This window comes from Carcharodon carcharias, chromosome 8 (genome assembly GCF_017639515.1).
Source record: "Carcharodon carcharias isolate sCarCar2 chromosome 8, sCarCar2.pri, whole genome shotgun sequence".
In the NCBI taxonomy this organism is placed as follows: Eukaryota; Metazoa; Chordata; class Chondrichthyes; order Lamniformes; family Lamnidae; genus Carcharodon; species Carcharodon carcharias.
In genome coordinates this window covers 171,049,055-171,069,859 of record NC_054474.1, presented here as the reverse complement: position 1 = coordinate 171,069,859, position 20,805 = coordinate 171,049,055, and the positions used below count along the sequence as shown (strand labels likewise).

General features: G+C 41.9%; 1 protein-coding gene across 8 annotated transcripts in view; it reads left to right on the top strand.

The window, feature by feature from the left end:
* The window catches only part of LOC121280870 (serine/threonine-protein kinase Nek6-like), a 360,301-nt gene that overhangs the window by 289,058 nt on the left and 50,438 nt on the right, over positions 1-20,805 (top strand). For all 8 annotated transcript variants that reach the window (XR_005943736.1, XM_041193187.1, XM_041193189.1 and 5 more), the window contains one exon: positions 10,905-10,999. Coding sequence is in view for 7 of the 8 variants with exons in the window: in XM_041193187.1 (XP_041049121.1) it covers positions 10,905-10,999 (95 nt within the window). In the remaining variant the exon portion in view is untranslated. The remainder of the gene's footprint in view (positions 1-10,904; positions 11,000-20,805) is intronic.

Sequence of the window (20,805 nt, the reverse complement as noted above, 5' to 3'; positions counted from 1 at the left end):
GAGAATTCAATCAGTGACCTTCTGTAACAATCTATGTGATAGAAAATGTTGCTGTAATAGTGTGCAATTAACATCTTAATCTCTTCACTAGATTCTTTTTCATTTAAATTCAAAAACACATTGTTATATTAACCCTACAGAGCTTCGAAAGGTTTCACTCCTTCCCCCAAAGGCTACCCACAGTCACTTCTCTGTTTCTCGTTTCTCGATGACATCTATTTCCTTAAAGCATCTAATGCCAGTACAGCTCAGTGGGTAAAATGAGATCCTTTGGGAAACATTCCATGGGCCAGTGAATAGATACAAATCGAGCTGCTTGTGGTTTGGGTTCATGTGTCTGTATTCACTCACCAGTAGCGAATACACAGGTAGCTCAGCTCAGTCCGTGCTGGTGTATGTTACCGCTGGTGCCCCTAGTGGCCCAGTGAAGAACTGACCTTGGCCCTCAATGTTGAGCAAATGCAAATTGCAAGTCTTCCAAATCAACAGCAAGTGTGGAGCGGCAGGAAAAAAAAACCCTAAATCTTCATCAATATTTCCTAACCGGAAGATTTTACAAAGCAGAAAATATGTGTGGAACAAATTAATTAAAAATTTGGATATTTCAACTCATTTGATGAAACATTTTAACTTTAAAGGAAGAGTTGGTGACAATAATTCAGTAATGTTCGTACACTGCATTCATGGCAAAGAGGTTCATAGTGCCCTGGAAAATATAACAGGTGTCAGTAGCCGCTCCTATCTGTGCATTTGGAAAAGTAATGGAAAAAAATCCTCTCATGTCAGATCAGCCTGATTCACTTGGCAGTGTGTGCCTGTGTGGTATCATGACTACTGTGTATTCCAGGGACATGAATCTTTAGGGAAGTAATGGGATTCCATGCTGCTTTCTGGTGCAAGTGACAAAACAACTTTCAAGTGCATCCATTTTAAAGCTGCAATAATCTGAGACAAGAGTACTTCTTCAGGATAGAATGCATCCTGTAGTTTTTAAATCTGTGCATTTAAAAACATAAAATGTCGGTCCCCCCCACCACCTCCCCTTCCCTCTCCGGTGCATTTTTATAAAGCGGCTGGAGATTTTATTGTACAATTTAGATAAATTGGTCAAACAATGTTTTAAAAATTCACCCTACTGACCAAATAGATTCTCCACGTAACACAATAAAACCAGTGTCTGACATTTTAACAATTGTATGACGAGACTCTTGTTGCTGATAATCTTCATTTTTTGAAGGTAGTAAATGAATCCTCGGGTGTTCTGCACCAGGCTTGTGACTGCCAACCTAATGTTGCAAAGTCTCTTTAAATTACCCAACACAAGCAATAAGCAGCTCATCAATTACAAATACAAAGGTACACATGTAGCCTATGATTGAACAAATACAGTTGTGTATTCCTACTTGAAGCCCTTAGCAAACACAAGATGTTACAACCTTTATTTACAACGAATAGCACAGAAAAGCCTATCCCTGGCTGAGGAGTCTGCTGGTGATTTTGGGGCTCCTTAACCTAACTACCCCTTGATTGCTTTGACCGAATGTAACGTATCTGACATTTTTCTTGACATTGCTTTGGACAAAAGTAATGCTCTTTTTTTCCTCTCAAAAATGCATAGTCCCCACAGGCTTAACATGCCTGCATATCTTAAACAGAGAAGCTACTTTTGCTGTGAGGAAGAAACCAGTAGAACAGGACGAAGGGGTGGGATTTAATTCCTTACAAGATTTGATTTCAATTGATTTGATTGGGAATATAATCAAAATCTGGGAAAGGGCATTGTGCATGCACAAACAGTAAATATTCCTTTTCGCATGTGCCTGGTGTAACTAGGTTTGTAGAGGTGGAAATTGTCTCCTTAGAAACCACCCCCATGTTGTCATTTCATAAAGCTGCTGACCCATGCATTGGGTGAAACCATATGCAAATTGACTTTATCCTCTAATTTTTTTTCTCTTCTTTTTCTATTTCCTGACATCAAATTGGCATAAAAGAGCATTCGACAGCGCCACGACCAGTCTGACAGGTGTACTATCGGACCCTGGCAGCACAGCCTATTCAATGTCAGGGAAAGAGGCAATAATTAGAGCAAAGAACAGAATGAACGTCAAACGAATTACCAGGCAGCGTCTCATATTTGTCAGGAAGGATTGCATACATAAGAATTAAGTGACAGTACATGCTGGGGTAATGAAAGAAAAATGAAAGATTTGCCCATATATAGCGCGCAGGATACATGTGTATGTCTAGCTCAAAGCAAAATCGAGTAACCACGACAAATTATGCTGCTGGAGTTTTGAGAACCGTTATTTTTGCAGATAGCTCGAGCCTGTAATTTGTTCAATGATCGATTTCCACAACACTTCGATGGTGTGTGTGTGTGTTTGAAAAATTTCTGCTCCACCCATTAAAGGTGACCGGCATTATTTATTTTATTTGTGCAGTAATACAGTTTGAAATTTCAGATTTGGCTGCAAGTTATTAAGTGAGTCCCCAGTCAAAATATGTAAACGTGTTTTTTTCCTCTGGCCGATTTTGACAACAACCAACTAAATTATGCTCAGACGCTGGAAACTCTAAGACTTCATATCAACACTGGCGCTTTTAAACATGCACATGGAATAATGGCATTAACACCAACTTTGGACTGCCATCTAGATTGAAGATTTTTTTTACAAAATAATTTTCTACATGAAGTCGAGATCTTCATCCCACTGTCTGCAAAAAGCTCAACACCTCCCACACCCACTCCCCCATCTATCCTATTTTCTCTGGAAAGAGAAATCAGAACAAAGGACACAAATCAATGTGGTGCAGGAGCCTTGAGAGTGTATCCAAAAATGTAAGGACTTTCTAATGCAATTTTCTTTCAAATACAATATTCAAGTTAGAACGTGGTTTGATATTGTACTTTCAAAATGAACCAGTTCAGCTTCTAGTGAAAAGATTGGATCCGATAATTTGTAGATTTGAATGCATTGTCTTCCAAGCGGACATTAACTTCTCAGTTAGTTTCTGTTTGTGATGTCTGTGTCTTTGATGTGGGTTACACTATTGCAGGAAACTAGTTTCACACAATTTAGCCGCAATGTTAGGAGTAACGCCAGACCTTAGGCCCGTGAGTCAAACTAGTCACACTAGGTTTAAAGGTAAAGTCATTCTGAAGCCAGATAAACATGCTGGAATAGGATTAATGGGGAAATTTTAAGATTGGGGTGCAGATGGGATTGGGTGTAGGTGGAGACTTAAATTCCCAAGAAGTGGGAGTCTGTTGGGAAGCTGGATCCAACCTGCAGCTTTTACTCAGCTGGGACAGAGGGCCCTCAGGAGGCAGGTAACTTAACTGAGGCCTGAAGCGCCAGGTGGAACTGTGGCTGGCTGGGTTTGCTGGGCTCTGGGATGCCTGACAGCTGCAGCTTCTTAGAGTATTCCTTGTGGGCCAAGAAGAGTGGAAGTGCTTCATCTTAGTCCATCAAACTCCACCCCACCATCAGAGCCCCCACCTTACAAACCTCTCCCACCCCTGACAGGAACCCCCCCCCCCCAACCCACTCCAGGATCAGACTCCTCCCTCCTGGAATTGGACCCCCCATACCAGGATTGGACCCCCTGGTCTAGACTAGCACTTACCTCTGATCAAAATTCCACCCACCCCCACCCCTGCTCTTGGGGGTCCGGATATGAACATCCTCCTGCTTTCCCCACCTCCAGGGATCAGAGATCAGACCCCAACAACCCTTAGAGTCAGGGATTGAACCTCCCAGATGACCCTCCCACAAGGGTCCACTGGAATTCCCCCCAGTATTCCTTACCTTACCTTACCAGTCAAGTCGACTTGCAGGCGGGGAACCCGTCAGTGACAAACACACCCATTCGAGGCAGGAGGATGTTAAAATTCCTCCTCTCCCATTTCGCACACACACACACACACACACACACACACACACACACACTCCGCCCTGGAACTTCAACAAGAGGAAAATAAACTGCCTTGGAAAAGTAGAAGTGAGTGAAAAGTTCAATTTGTTGTAATGTAAAATTACACTTATGAAACCAAGAGAATGAAAATGATGACAATTCATTGGAATCTTAGCCGTTTTGCTCCACAAACAATCCCACGATGAATGGGAGTAAAACAGCAATGATTTCATGTATGATATGAAGAGCGGCTAATCTTACTTTGATTGCAGAGACTGAGAACGTGGGGGGAGAGAGAAATGATGACCGTGCAGTTCTGAGCTGGCTCAGGTTCGAAATGGGCAAGAACAGCTTAACCCAGCCCTATGGGGCACAGGACAGCTGTAGCTCATTCCAAACCACGTTATTTTTACAGCAGGCAGTAGTTCCTTCTTCACCTGTTTTTCCACCAACGGAAGTAGATGTTCTCACCTCAACCACCGGCTTGAGGAAAGAGGCAGTCAGTAACAAAGAACAATGGCTAAGTAACAACAAAGGTTCAGGAACCACAACCAAAAAAAATGTAAGGGAAATAGCCGACTGACTGGTGCCAGCAATATTCAGATTGCCCGTGTACCATTTTCAGTGTATCCAGGTTAATAGGAGAGCCATTGTGCTGGCTAACTTTTCTCCACCCTATATCTGTCACACTTTTTTGCAGCCTGGATTTCATACACTGGGAACCTGGCACTGGATCTACATGGTAGGATTTATGCTTTCCAGTTTCACACACGCTGAACAGTAGGGTTTTTCATAAACCCAAGTTATGTCTATTGCTCTCCGTACAACTCCATGTAGGTGAGAGTGGTGAACTTGTGGACACATCCAGGCATTTCAATTAATATCCTCAAGAAACAAACTTACATTTGAAAAAAATAATCATCTTTCAGATAATAAACATACACAAAGCCCTCTAGGTGACCCAGTAAAAGGTCACACAATATGGAAACTTTTTAGTCCAACTCAATCTTCAACACAAATTTTATCTCTGACTTTAATGGGATAAGATTTTTTAAGATATAGGAAAAAATGATCTGCACAAGTAAGTTGAAATGATTTTAATAAGGAAGGGAGCCCCATGGCAAAGGCGCCCTCACCCCCCTCACCCCACCCTGGGTTATAATTCAATGGTTCTGGGTTTAACTCCAACTCCAGACGAGTCAGGGATAATGTCAAACCGACAGCTGTCTGCTAATCACTACTGAAGATATCTCCAGCTAAAGAAAAGACTGAGGGGAATTCATTTCATTGTTCTGAGCCTGCGGGTTGATGCAGACTTTTGACCATCAGATTCAGACAGTAACAGAGGTATCAGAGCTCTGGCCCCTTGCTCCTTCATAACATGAAGTTAGTCAGTAGGAGGAGGAAGCTGTTACCACCATATAAAAACCAGCACTGCTCGTTAAAAAAAAAACATGACTGCGATAGTCCTGCAATGTGTTTTGCTTGAGATGCTGGAGGTTGTTTTATTTGCGGCCCAGGCTTCAGCATTTTGTCCCCTGGTAATTTTGTGGGTGTTTTATTTTGGAATGAGGACAACAAATTGTGGAGAATTGAAGATGTTGCGCTCGGCTCAGCCCGACATGGTGTCAATTGTCCTGGCAAAATTCTAACAATGCACCTTGACATTGTCCAAATCAAAAAGTAAATGGGGCACTCATTTAACACACCCCCACAAAAGAATGAAGAAAAAATAATGAATCTGAAGAACTCTTTAGGGGAAAAGCTGTATGATAAACGTTAAGGGACTAAATGGCAATTTGCACTAATGACGTTTGAAGGTTAGTATAAACAACTTAAGTACCTATGGAGGTTAATAGTCGCAGGGATAAAATGAACCTAAATTTGCGTCCTATGCTCAAATTAAACAACATCAAATGCCCAGAATATTCTCAACATATCATTTTTCTGAGCTACACGACATCTTAACACATAAACAGCATAGCAGGTTTGATCATTCAGGGGGACTTCTGCTGTTTATTTTTATTTTAGTGACAGTCGCCCCCCCCCCCCCTTCTTTATTGTAGAGTTTTATTTGGAATAAACCGATGATTTTGGATGTCTCCTCATCGCGAGGATTGAATAATACGATGTGGTTTCCAAAGAAAATGTATTTCTTTCTTGTGTAAATGTGACTCGCTAACAAAAGCAGCCTTGTTTAGCCAGCAAAAATTTTAACATGACAAATGTGGTCCGATTAACGAGTCATAACTGTATCTGCCTCCTAAGGCCATAGCAATTTGATTTGTAGGTTTACAGGATTTTTAGAAGCAAATTAAACAGTCAGAAGACATAAAATAATGAAAAAGGCAACCATGTCTATTAAAGGAAGGAGATTGTGCTGGTGCCGGACTGTTTCATAGCACATATTCTGTTACAATGCCTTTACCTACAGCAGTTTAATTGCTGCAAAGAATATTATACTTGAACAATTTCTTTATTAATAATACTCTCTGAAATGCTAACCTTGTCATATTGACTAATGTGGTGCATTTGTAGGCCCAAGATGATTAAATTGGAAGTCTTGTGCATTTTGCAAGAACAAGCTCATTATCAGAGATCCCCACATTATGTTGGACGGGTCATGAAAGAGATGTGGCTTGTCATTCTTTTATTAGGACACTTATTTCAAAATTAACATTTCTCTACGAAATATAGATACAACTGCCCATACACTTAAGGCAACCTTTGCCACACAGTAGGTGCTCTGTACAATGCTGGGTACAGTAAAACTGTATCTTCAAAGAAGTCAAAAGTGGATGTAGGCTGCTCTGCAAACCTACTTTATAAACTTGAACGGCCTAATGCACAAATTTCAAATAAAGCATGGGGCGCACTCATCCACATCATAAACCCTGTCAAACCGCTTTGATCTAAGGCCATTTTCAGGGATTATTTGAGGCGACAATTTCAAATTGAACAAAGCCTTCTCTGGCCAATCAAACAAGTCTGTAGTAACACGAAAGAGAGAAACACTGATTTCAGTCTCGAAGACAGATTTTTTATGTGTTTCTCATTCAATGACCCAAGAATCTGAAAGAAAAAGGACCATATCCAATTTATAAACGTTCGCACAGAAGGGGAGAGCTGACCACTGGTTTGGTTTTCACTGTTTGTTATAAAAGAGCATGAGGCGTGGTTTCATCCATATTACTTTGTCTACTTTTCACTAAACAGACCATTTTCTGATAGTGTCACATAATCTTAAATTTTATCAGCACGACTAATATAGATTCCAGCTGCCTAATATGATATTGATTGGGAAGCACAAGAAGCTACCTTAGCAATATACCCAATACGATTGCTTTGTTTGGCTGTTGTTCAGTTTTTCCAAATGTTTGCAGTCTAGTTTTTCTCGGCAAGTTTTAATTTAGAAGATTCCTTTCACGATGATGAAGAAACCCTTTTAGCTCTAGGCTTAACCCACTAACTACTAATAGTTATTAACCCTGATCTTTGTGCTATGGGAAACTGAACCCAAGTGAAGCCAACTACTTATACCCTTAACAAAAGCAAGAATACCTGGAAAAACTCAGCAGGTCTGGCAGCATCTGCGGAGAGGAACACAGTTAAAATTTCCAGTCCGTATGACTCTTCAACAGAACTAAGGAAAAATAGAAAAGAGGTGAAATATAAGCTGGTTTAGGGGGGGGGTTTGGGACAGGTAGAGCTGGATAGAGGGCCAGTGATAGGTGGAGATGTCAACCAAAAGATGCCATAGACAAAAGGACAAAGAGGTGTTGAAGGTGGTGATATTACTTATACCCTTAACCTTTATATTTTGATTCCTGCCCCAGCTCTTATTTCTGTGCTCTCACTGTGATCACTGATTTAGGAACTGATAAGTTAACAACTCTTTCCTGCTAAGAATTCTGGATGTAGTGAGGTCACCCAGCATTAACTCTTCCTGGGGGAACAATCTCTGATACCGTTTGTTATCAGCTGTTCAGAATCCCAACTGGTACCCAACGTTGTGGGAGCACAGAAGGCTTGTACAAAGTGCACAGGAACAGAAAGACCGAAAAGCTATTCAGAGAGTAAAAAATGGACAGATAAGTGATAATTATGGTGGCTTGCAGCTCGTTCTCATTTAAGAATAATAATTATTTCCTCTTTATTATTCCTGTACATTCAAACCATCCCATTTCATTGCATATTTCACAGGTTTTATTTAATTTTATTTCCCCATTTTTATATTGCAAATTTTACAATTTGCATAAGTAATTATCATTCTTGCGAATTGCATGTGACACCCTTGTTATTATAAAATGTGCTTTGCCAAATAATTTTGTGCAGGTTGGAATTCCTTCAGCAGTGTAAGGGGTGCTTACTTAGGAACCAATGTGATTTGACTTTAAATACCAAAGGAGGATGATTGCAATCTTCCCCTTTCAGTTCAAAACATAGCTCCCTTTATGCATTCCTATTGCATTTTGGTAATTGTGTTTGTAAGAAAGGATAACTCTCGTCTAGAGCAGTATCAATCCAGTGCTGCTGAAATGCCGATACAGTGTCTCAAAAAGCTGCTGTAGGCATCCGAGGAGATACCTTGAGCATATGTGGCCTAAACCCCAAGAAGCTTGCTATCCTGCTGGGCCCCCTTGGCTGAAAGGGTTATATTTATGAATTGCAGAAGCTCAAATGAACTGCAAATTTCCCTCTGGTGGTGGATATTTTTTAGAAATGTCCTGCTACCAGCAGTTAATTCGCAGAATTAAACGAAATACAAGCAGATTTTCAACCATCTGATTCAGTTTGTCAGATGTGCAGCCAAGTCAAATAGGCATTCTTTTTCTTTCAGCTTTTCCCATTTCATTTGGGTTTGCCACAATGCTATTGGATGATCTTTCCCCATGTTCCCCCTGTTAGTCACCATTCTTCGTCCAATCCCAATGCATTGAAGTTTCTCACCACCACATCCTCCCCTCTGGTCTTAGGCCTTCCTCTTCTCCTTCTGACAGCCCCGTCTCCATCACTCACCTCACCACATTTCCTCTCGCTCTCCACAACAGGTGACCAGACCATTTCAATCTCTTCTCCGCTACTTTCTTCGACCCTCGCACAATCTTCACTGCCCCCGCTATCATAGTGTAATCCGCAGCGATGCTTCTCCCACAAATTAAATACAAACTATTTGACGGCTTGTATTTGGATGGGAACAATATGGATGGAAACTTCTAAACTGGAAGGGTGGTTGAATCTCCTGTTCCCAGTGTAATGCGTTTCACTACATTATTAACCAAGCTTTTTGGATCACACCAGGGAAAATGGAAAGAAGACAACGCTCAGTTTTATTTGGCTAACCCTCTGGGTGTCCTTTTGCAAAAGGAGAAATTCTATTTCTCTATTGTTAGCCCAGTGGGCTATCGAAACATCAGATTTGTTACCAAGCAAAAATGCTTGAAGCCCAAGTCACTATAATGCAGTCTGCTAAGGCCTTGGGATTGTACTATGGAGTAATCGGAGGCAAACGCTTAACATGTTTGTCTGAAATTCCTCTGTCTGTTATCTTGGTGGAGGTGATAATCCTTTAAAAAGTTTTTAGACCCATTCATGGAATGTGGGTGTCGTTGGCCAGACCAGCGTTTATTGCCCATCCTTAATTGCCCTTGAGAAACTGAGTGTCTGGCTAAGCCATTTCAGGGTCAACCGCATTGCTGTGGATCTAGAATCACATGCAGGTCAGACCAGGTAAGAGGTGGCAGATTTCCTTCCCCAAAGGACATTAGTGAACTTGGTGGTTTTTACAATAATTGATGATGTGTTTTGTGGTCATCAATTAGATTTTTAATTACAGATTTTTATTGAATTTAAATTCAATGGTGGGATTTGAACCTGGATCCTCGGTGCATTACCCTGTGTCTCTGGATTACTGGTCCAGTGACAATATCGCTACACCACCCCTTCCCCTTTGTGTGGGTTAACGCCTGAATAAAAATAGCAAAGAGAAGAATTTCAGAGTAACGTATTAAGCCATCATTTGCAATTATTCCACAGGATTGATTCAGGAGCTGTCTCATCCTGGCTCAATTGTGCTGAAATTCCAAGACTAGCATTAAAATTTTTACTAGGAAAGAAAATCAATTACTGTGGTAAGCAAAGCATATGCTTCTCAGTGAAATAATAAGACCAGTAAAACAAGTTTGGAATGCGCACACATAGCAGACGATACACTCATACTTTGCTCATTTGTTTTAATCTTCCGGTATTGGTTAAAGATACCAGGGATTCATCAAAGAATTTCTTATTGCAACGCTTTCTCATATTGCTTCATGATGCTTATTAACTGGAAATTCCTTGATTAATTTTCAATATCTACTGCCAAAATCCACACCATGATTTTCTGCTCATCTCTTTAATGCCAAGGAGTTTTCTCTAGCTCCATCTACAGGACTGCAAGCTTTTGTCTGCAGCGAGAGAGGGTCTGGGGTGCGGGGTGCAGGGGGGGAGGGGGGTGGGGTGCGGGGGAGAATTTCTTTATGTGCCAACTTTATCCCACTTTTCGGTAAAGCCATTGTAAGTGTCCCTTCAGAAAAGCCTGATAGGGTTATACAAACAAACATCTTTGACTTAATGCACATAGGATTGAAATTTAATTTTTGTCACAGTTAAATCCAGCATGGGGTTTTTTTGTGAAAAACCACGTGGTGTGTTTTGAAGGATGTGAAGATCAGAGCATATTTTCCATATAACTGATAATAATCTCCAAAATGGGAAATAACTGATAGCGAGGCGAGATTCTCCTGTTGTCCAGGATTGCTGCTATCCTATAATGTATATCTTTTAAGCATGTACATCAGAAATATGACAGTTCACAATGGGTTAAATTAGCCCCCACAGAACATTTATCAGCACTGTTTGATTTATCTTGTTCTGCACAGTGTTGAATTTATTGCTAATAAAACTGAGTGCCATAATGTTCTGTGATTTTTGTTTTTAAATTACAGTTGGAACACCATACTATATGTCCCCAGAGAGAATACATGAAAATGGTTACAACTTCAAATCAGATATCTGGTCACTTGGTTGTTTATTGTACGAGGTAAGCCGGTTGTGTTCCTTCATCTGTTGTTTGAAGTGTTAGATAATTCATGGAATTCAAATCAGCAGCATGTGCAGCTTAACCCGGGAGACTTCTTGGTGCAGAGAGTGTTGCTGAATCCTTTCATTCTTCAGGTTTTGATTCTAATCCAGACCAGACAAAAGCATTAATACACAATTTTCCTGTGATAATTATTGAAAGGTCTGAATAAATGATGGGATACAGTAAATTAGACATGGAAGCTAAGGTCAGAAGCAAGTTTCAAATCAGCACCAGCCAAACAAGTGACAGAACTACCCTCGGACACGACACTAATTTGGTAAAAACTCATGACAAGAGGCTACCGGTAAAAAATGGAAATGAGCAATTCCGAGATTAGGATTTTGGTTGAGGCTCATTTGTGGTCTTGTTAATTTTAAGGAAATGTTAGTTTCACCAGAATGATACCAGGGCTAAAGAAGTTAAATCATAAGGACAGAGTGCATAGACTTGGGCTTGTATTCCTTTGAACATAGAATATTAAGGGATAATCTAACTGAGATATTTCAGATGATTAAAGGAGTTGAAAGGATAGAGAGAGGGGAGCTATTTTCCTTTAGCTCTAGTGGGGCAGTGTCAAACAAAGCAGACATAATCTGAAAATTAGAGTTAGACTATCCCAGGGGGTATTTTAGAAAGTATTTCTTCACACGAAGGAGAGTGTAAATCTGGAACACACTTCCCCAAAAATCTGTTGAGGTCGGTAAATTGAAATTTGAAGATTGGTAGATTTTTGTTAGGCAAGGGTATTTAAGGGTTACAGAACCAAGGCAGGTAGGTTGAGTTAAGATACGGATCAGCCATGATCTAAGTGAATGGTAAAATAGGCTTGAGGGGTGAATGGCCTATTCCTGTTTCGAGATACACAATGATGTTTTGTCTTACTGCCACCTCATTTATGTTGGTGGATGGAGAGGAATCGGGACATAAAATAGGAAATAAAGTCTTACCATTGGAGGACCAGCATTCCAAGTTTTGGGTAGTCCTTGGTCAGTGCTCTTCCAAAATAATCTAGGGGCTTCAATGAAATATTAAAACAGGAGTTAACCACTGTTAGAGCACTCAACAAAATGTCTGTGTTAATCTTGCTGTCACCATCAATTAATCAACCTACCCACAAATCATGGATGATACAAACTAGGAGCCTTAGGGAGATACTAAAAGAAATGATTAGTTGCAATATTGGAAAACAGGCATCATATTCTCTTCATAAGGACATGGGAAATAGGAAATGGAGTAGGCCATTCGATCCCAATGAGATCATAGTTGATCTGATTGTGGCCTCGACTCCATTTTACTGTCAGCCCACTGTAACCCTTGATTCCCTTGTAGATCAAAAATCTGCCTAACCAAGCCATGGATATAATCAATACCCCACCTCCACTGCTCACTGAGGTGGAGAATTCCCAAAGATTCATGACCCTCTGAGAGAAGGAATTCTTCCTCAATTCCATCTTAAACTGGAGACCCCTTATTTTGAAACTGTGCCCCCTAGTTCCAGATTCCCCCACAATGGAAAACAGAATCTACCCTGTCAAGCCCCCTCAGTATCTTACATATTTCAATTAGAGCACCTACCATTCTTCTAAACTCCAATGAGTACAGGCCCAACTCATTCAACCTTTCCTCAAACAACGGCCCCTCATCCCAGGAATCAATCTAGTGAACCTCCTCCGATCTGCCTCCAATACACCTTAAATAAGGAGACCAAAACTGTACACAGTACTCTAGGTGTGACCTCACCAACACTGTATACAGTTGTAGCAAGACTTGTTCATTTAATTTCTGAAATGCTGAATCATTTACCACCCCTCACCAGTTGATTCCAGCCCTCCCCTATATGATACCGCCTCTCACCTATATGGCAGTCAGCATCACTGGACTTCCATGATCAGGTCATAGATACTTCATTGAGCTCCGATATTTCTTCCCGGCCCCCTTAACAAACTAGATTAAAATGATCATGGAAACAACTTTCCTAAAAACCCTTTCATAGGTACCAAGGGCTTCCTTTTGTAGCAATGCCCCTCCCCTCTGTGAGGGTCGGTGCCTGAGGATCAAGCACAATTGCTTCAGGAAGGAGGTGGAGGGGAGGGTCATCTGCTCCTTTTTGCGTTCTGACATTCGATTTTTCCTTTACAGCTTCACGGACCTGATGTGAAAAGCTAGAAATCAAACTCCTGTCCTGAGTGCAGCATGGGTCCAGAGAAACTAGATATTTTTGGGGTTATAGGTTTTAAACAGAATAGAGCATTTGAGCAGAAAGATGAGCTCCTGAACCTCACAACAGTATCCTACTTTACAGTGGTGTAAATCTCAATACAGAGGCAGAAGAAACACATCTGATCTGGTCCTGTGCTTCCATTTAAATCAATATCATTAAAACTGCCTCAGTTCATTTACATCTTGTTAGCATTGAAGACACTGCTAGTGCCAATAACAGAGCACAGGAACAGTGTCTGGACTAGCTGTACATGCTATACATGGAAGGAACCTTTGTTGCTTTGGAACACTTATTTTTACTATCATTATGCCCCAGTAAGCAGTCTTCTGCTCAGTCTGCTTCCATCTAAATAAAATGAGTCTGATATCATATTAAACTTTCCATTTCTTCCCAGCTTATCACTGGCATACAATAGAGTATGATGTTTTTATAGAGAGAAAGCCCTATATGAAAAAGGTTCTGTAGCCCTTAAAGGCTTTGTGACCCAATGACCCCAAGTTTAAAGTTTTTTTTGATGTATTTGTGTTCGTTGGTGTTAAGATGCAGCTGCTGGGACATAGAAGGCCTATCTTGACTTCTGTCACCCATTGTTGGTATTAAGCACTTCCAGGTTGGGTGAAATTTTGCCAGACCTTGGAAAATCATGGATTGGAAGATCAACAGAAATTGTAGGCAACATATTAGCCATTTTCTAATCAAGTGTCCACTGTATGAGGTCTGACTGTTGGCAGGTGATCTTGGAAGGTTTTGTAGCACAGAACAGCAGATGTTCTTTTTGTTGTGATCTCACAATCGCCTAGTGGTTTCTCTAAATCAAATTTAGAACCAAGATAGGGGCAGTGTCAAATGTGGCCTGTATTCACTCAGGACTTGGTTGAAAATTCCCAAATCCATTTTTTTGGAAATCGTTACATACAGAGGGAGACGACTTTTATCACTTTAGATTGGGCTGGGACTCATGCCCAAACCCAGATGATTAAAGATCATTTTGCCAACCCAATTCCAATCAATCCAATAGATTTGAAAGTTTAATTCCATCAACTGCAAGTTCGGCTATGAGAGTTGGTTAGCAGACAGGAAACAGAGAGTAGGAATAAATGGGTCTTTTTCCCAATGGCAGGTGGTGACTAGTGAGGTACCGCAGGGATCAGTGCTCGGGCCCCAGCTATTCACTATTTGGATGAGGGAACCAAATGTAATATTTCCAAATTTGCTGAAAACACAAAACTAGGTGGGAATGTGAGCGGTGAGGAGGTTGTTAAGAGACTTCAAAGCGATTTAACAAGTTGAGTGAGTGAGCAAAACCATGGCAGATGCAGTATAAAGTGGATAAGTGTGAAATTATCCACTTTGGTAGGAAATATAGATGGCAGAGTATTATTTAAATGGTGATAAATTGGGAAATGTTGATGTACAAAGGGATCTGGGTGTCCTTGAACACCAGTCACTAAAAGCAAGCATGCAGGTGCAGCAAGCAGTTAAGAAGGCAAATGATATGTTGGCCTTCATTGCAAGAGGATTTGAGTACAGGAGCAAGGATGCCTAACTGCAGCTGTACAGGGCCTTGGTGAGACCACATCTGGAGTAGTGTGTGCAGTTTTGGTCTCCTTACACAATAAAGAATATACTTGTCATCGAGGGAGTGCAGCAAAGGGTCACCAGGCTGATTCGTGGGATGGGATGATTGTCAGTGTGAGGAGAGATTGGGCCAACTAGGCCTGTACTCACTGGGGTTTAGAAGAGTGAGAGGGGGTTTCATTGAAACGTGTAAAATTCTGACAGGGCTGGACAGACAGGATGCAGGGATGATGTTTCCTCTGACCGGGGGGTTAGTGGTGGTGGTTCCAGAACAAGAGGTCATGGTCTCAGGAAACAGGGTAGGCCATTTAGGACTGAGATAAGAAGAAACTTCTTCACTCAGAGGGTGGTGAACCTGTGGAATTCTCTACCACAGAGGCTGTGGAGGCCAAGTTACTGGATATATTTAAGAAGGAAATAGATGGATTTCTAGACTCTAAAGGCATCAAGGGTATAGAGAAAGAGCAGTAGTACAGCATTGAGATAGAGGATCAGCCACGATCATATCGAATGGCGGAGCAGGCTCGAAGGGCTGAACGACCTACTCCTGCTCCTGGTTTCTATGCTTGTCTATTCCGAGCTTGGTCAAGAGTTTTACTGTGTCACCTGAAAGAAAAACATATGATTAAGTTCAATGGGGGTTAAATTAGATAATCACCAAGAATGGGTGCAGAGATCGTGAATAACTTGTGTCCATTGTTTGCAATGCAGGTGGGACACCAGCTTCATCCTGCTTGCTCAGTCCCATGACTGCCTTGTTCAGCCAGCACTAACTGCAATGTTCATAGGCTGCGTACATCAGCAGAGGGCCCAACACGGTGAGTGGCTAGCACTACTTAAAGCTAGCCTGCACCTCTTAAAGGGGTGGTGCTGATATTGCTCAGATTATTCTGAAAGATTCAGCAATGGTTGACCATGGAAGAGTGGGTGATCCAAAGTTGTTGGAAGCTGCAATTGTGTTCTTGGTAACGGAGGGGGAGAGAAGAGAGATGTCCTGTAACCTTTTGGAGGCTGGAGGCCCTCCAGGCACTAATGCAGAAAGCAATGTTAAGAGTTAGAGATGAAGGTCGATGTCAGGGGTGCACCCAAGGGCCTGAGGGTAGTGAAGTATCAGACCTCATACCTAACATTCATATGCGTTACTTCACCCTCACCACAGTTAGCACTGTTGCAAGGCGCACTGACACACTTCCTTTTTGCTTGTTAGAGAATGTGGTGCGCAACAGGAGGCAGCAGGAATTAATGGGAAGTGGAGGGGCTTTCCGGCCTGTTTTAATCCCCATGGAGGAGACAGTGCTGCCCATTAAGAGAGGGGGCATTGCTGGGAGGCCTTGTACCCCCTCCTAGCAGCTTGCCCTGCTCCATGTGGCCTCGGCTCATTCTCCCAGTCATGTTCAATCCAAGATGAAACCCTGAAAGGTCACATGTGTCTGGAAGCAACTGATTTGTGCATAAGCGTTATTTTCAATTTACAAAAGCACTTTGGCACCAGCCAGACCACTTTATGTAGACTATCGGAGGTTTTAATGGCTTGGAAAGGCATCCAGGCTGTGTAGAATTGCAACAACAGCCAGAAAATCTAATCCAGAAACTTACCCATAAGTAGTTGAAGAACCCTTTAAACAGCACTATTACAGGGTTCTCCGTGTGTTTGAATCAGTGTTCGCCGTGTGGTTAAGAGAGGGTAGAGGCTGCAGCTTGGCAAAGTGGCAGCTCTGGCATATGCTGCCAGTGGTCATTTAGCTGCAAGTGCACAAGCCTCTTTATAAATATGGGGCTGAATTTTGCCCTCGATGGGTGGGTGGGCCTGATCGACTTGGCGGTGGGTGGGGAGCCAATCCCAGCCGGAGAAGAGGGCCCTGCCGCCATTTTACATGGGCGGGCCAATTAAGTCCAATAATCATGATGTCCAGCTGTGCGCTCCCTGTGAGGGCGGGGAGATTTCCCAAAAGCGAGAGTCCGCTCTTTCCTGCATGCACACGGAGGAGCGCACATCTCCCCGAGGCTAAGTGCAGCCGCAGGGATATCGCTGACACTTTTAAAAATATGAAAAATAGAAAAAAAAATTCCCTAACATGTCCCCCTCATGTGACAATGTCACATGAGATGGGACATGTTCATAATTTACACTATAACTTTATTAAACTTTTTAGAACCCTGCATCCCGCCAGTGGACGAGGTTTCATGTTTTCTCTAGTTGCCGCCAGGGCTCTTGGCCTGGCCGACAACCTTAAGGCTGGACCAGCAGGTCCTTTAATTGTATAATTGATTCAATTGGCCATTAATAGGTCGGCGGACCCGCAGCTGATCTTGCTGCGCCCCCGCCTTCCTGAAAATTTAAATGGGGCGGGGTGACGTTGGGGGTTCTGCCCGTGAACTCATAGACGTCTACAGCACAGAAGGAGGCTGTTCAGCCCATTGTGCCCATGCCAGTCGGCTAATATCTGACTACTCTAATCTCATTTTCCGGCGCATGCCCCACAGCCCTGGAGGCTACGGCAATGCAAGTGGATACTTCTAAATACTTCTTAAATGTTACAAGAACCATCCTTTCAGGCAGTGAGTTCCAGACTCCCACCACCCTCTGGGTAAAATAATTCCTCCTCAACTCCCCTCTTAGCCTTCTACCTCTTACCTTAAATCTATGCCCCCTGGTTAGAGACCCCTCTGCTAATGGAAAAAGTGTCTTCCTATCCACCCTATCTCTGCCCCTCATAATCTTATCCACCTCTATCAGGTCCCCTCTCAACCTTCACTGCTCCAAGGAAAACAACCCCAGCCTATCCAATCTTCCCTTATATCTCAGACTCTCCAGCCCAGGCAGCATCCTCAATATGAAATAAAAAATCTGGTTAAAGGCTTTGCGCAAAAATAACCTAAGTAACACTTTTTAAAAATACAATTGGACAACATTTAAAGCTTCATTTCAGCATCCCCAATTATTGTGTTCCACCAAATGATCGAAGACATCATCCACGATGCGATACGAAAGAATCTAACATGTAAATATGAAGAAAACGAGAGACCATTGATTCAGTTAATTGTATCACTCGGTGCTGGAGGGACACCACTGAGACTCCTCATCTGTGTACTGAGTGCTGTTGCCTTACGTTGCTACGAGCCCACACAACACACAAACTCCAAGACGGCTGTACACAAGCTTACAGCTAACAAAAAATTGATTTTCAATCAAGCCTTTCCTCAAATTGAATCCTCATCTCCTAAAACTAAATGCTTGTTTAACATATTCCATGGACTGCAGTTGGTGAATTAGTGGGACAGAGTGTCCGCTCAAGTGGAGCTGATTTATGTGCGGGTAGTGAGTAAAGGTTGTCTGGTTTATACTTAGAGAAAGAAATATTGGTGCTGGGAGCTGAATGAAAATCAATGTAAATCCTGCCTGTGGGACCTGAGCTGTTGTGGGAATAGTCCATCACAGTCTGAAAATAACAGCCCCTCCTCAACTTAGATGCGAGAGGAGAAAAATCAGGAAATTGATTCCTCTGTGCTGCTGTGCATTTTTTATAATTCAATAAGCAATACAGAGCTCTCCGAAAATGGATTACCGTTTCCATCAACACAGACAAAATAAGATATATAGAGATACCCACAGATACAGATTAATACCAAAATGCACTTAGATAGACAAGAACAGTTATAAAGATAGGTGAACATAAACAGATACTTAAATTCAATTCTGAGATACTTGCAAATCTGACAGCACTAATAGTGGAGGTAGATGGTTTAGCTTAATGCTAGGATTAGTGCTTTACAGTTAGGATCATTTAGTGATTCTCGATGAAAATTCTCAATTGATTTAATATGCAACTATATCTAGAAACAGGGGACCAACTGTGATTGGGGTATTACTATTTTTGAATTGATTTTCTAATCTGTGGATTTTCATGGAAACCAAACATTATCCAAAACCTTGAGTTGTTTATTGCTTCAGATAGGAGCATAAGAACAAGAATAAGCCATTTAGCCCCTCACGCCTGTTCCGCCAGTCAATGCATTCGTAGCTGACCTGTGACCTAACTCCATACACCTGCCTTTACCTCATATCCCTTTAATATTTTTGGTGAACAAACAGCGATCAATTTCACCTTTAAAATTAACAATTGACATTGCATCAACTGCTATTTGCAGAAGAGAATTCTGAACTACCACCACACTTTTCATGCAGAATTGTTTCAAACTTCACTCCTGAAGGGCCTGGCACTAATTTTTAGGCTATGTCCCCGAGTCCTAGACTCTTCAACCAGTAGAAATTGTCTCTCTTCCTCAAACCTCAGTCCCCTTTAATAGCTTGAAAACTTTGATCAAATCATCCTTTAACCTTCTAAATTCCAGGCAATACAATCCTAGTTTGTGTATTCTCTCTTTGGAGTCTAGGTATCTTTCTGGTAAATCTATGCTGCATTCCCCTCAATTCTTCCTAAGGTGTGGTGCTCAGAACTGCTTACTGTACTCCAGGTGTGGACTAACCAGGGCTTTGTCTAGCAATAGCGTAACTTCCAGCCCCTTGTATTCTAGTCCTCCAGCTATAAATCCATTAGTCTCTTTGATTATTTTCTGTACCTGTCCATGGCATTTTAATAATCCACATACATGCACCCCCCAAGCCTCTTTGGATCTGCAGTGTTCCTAGCTTTTCACCATTTAGAAAGTGCTCTGATCGATCCTTTCGAAGTCCAAAGTGGATGACCTTACACTTGCCTACATTGAAATTAATTTGCCACAGTTTTGCCCATTCGCTTAAAATTAAAAAGGGATATTATTAGATTATGCTTCCGTCTACACTGCTTACTATGCCACCTATCTTTGTGTTATCGGCAAACATTGGAGTGTGACTCTCTATCCCATCATGTAAGTCATTAATAAGTATAGCGAATAGTTGAGGTCCCAACACAGGTCCCTATGGGACACCACTGGTCACATCCTACTAATTAGAATGCACGCTCATTACCCCTATATTCTGCTTCTTGCCACTCAGCCAATTTCCTAACCAGGTCAATAATCTGCTTTCGATTCCACGAGCTTCAACTTTAGCTAAGTCTTTATCAGGAAATTTAATGAATGTCTTCTTGAAGTCCATACAAATAAGATCCAGAGATATTCCTCTGCTCACTACTTTAGTCACTTTTACAAAAAATTCAATCAGGCATGACCTACCATAAAAAATACCTGCTGACTCTCTTTGATCAGCTGATAATTTTCAAGGTACTCTGATACTATCTTTGATAAAAAAAACTGACCACTGTCTAACTTATTACGATTTCTGGATGATGGGAGTGCATACGAATTATACATTAGAATTCAGGATATATTTATTGAATCTATGGGCAGAATTTCACGTGTGTCAGGCAGGCTCGGTAGAGGTGGGCAGGGGCAATCCGGACTGGACCGCGATTTCACACTGGGGGGGGGGGCGCCAATTAAGGCCCAGCCAGCGTGAAACACGAGCGGCAGCGCTGAGTACTGCCTGTGCGGCGGGAGAGGGGAGGTGGGGGAAGGGAGAGAGCGGGATGAGCGCCAACTTGGCGCATGCACGAGGGTGAGCGCTTGAAAAGATGAAGCGTTTCTAAAAAAAGAGAAAATTAAGAAAATGAAAATGTATTAAAGCGTCCCCTCGTGTGACTCTGTCACACGAACAGGGATACGTTATTAATTACATTTTAAATCATTTATTTAGCTTTTATTTTTCTTTTGGAAAACTCATCCCACCCATGGATGAGGTTTCCAAAAAATGCAAAGGCCGCTTGGCCTTTTTACCTGCCCACCAACCGTGAGGTTGGACTGGCGGTGAAAAATGTAAGTTAATTTATTAGTTAATGGCCTTTTAATTGTTGGCAGGTGCACAGCCACTGTCGGCATGCTTGGCGAACGCCAATGCGCATCATTTCCTGCTCGAGTGGGTCAGACACTCACCCACCCGCCAAGTGAGAAATTCTGCCCTGCGTTG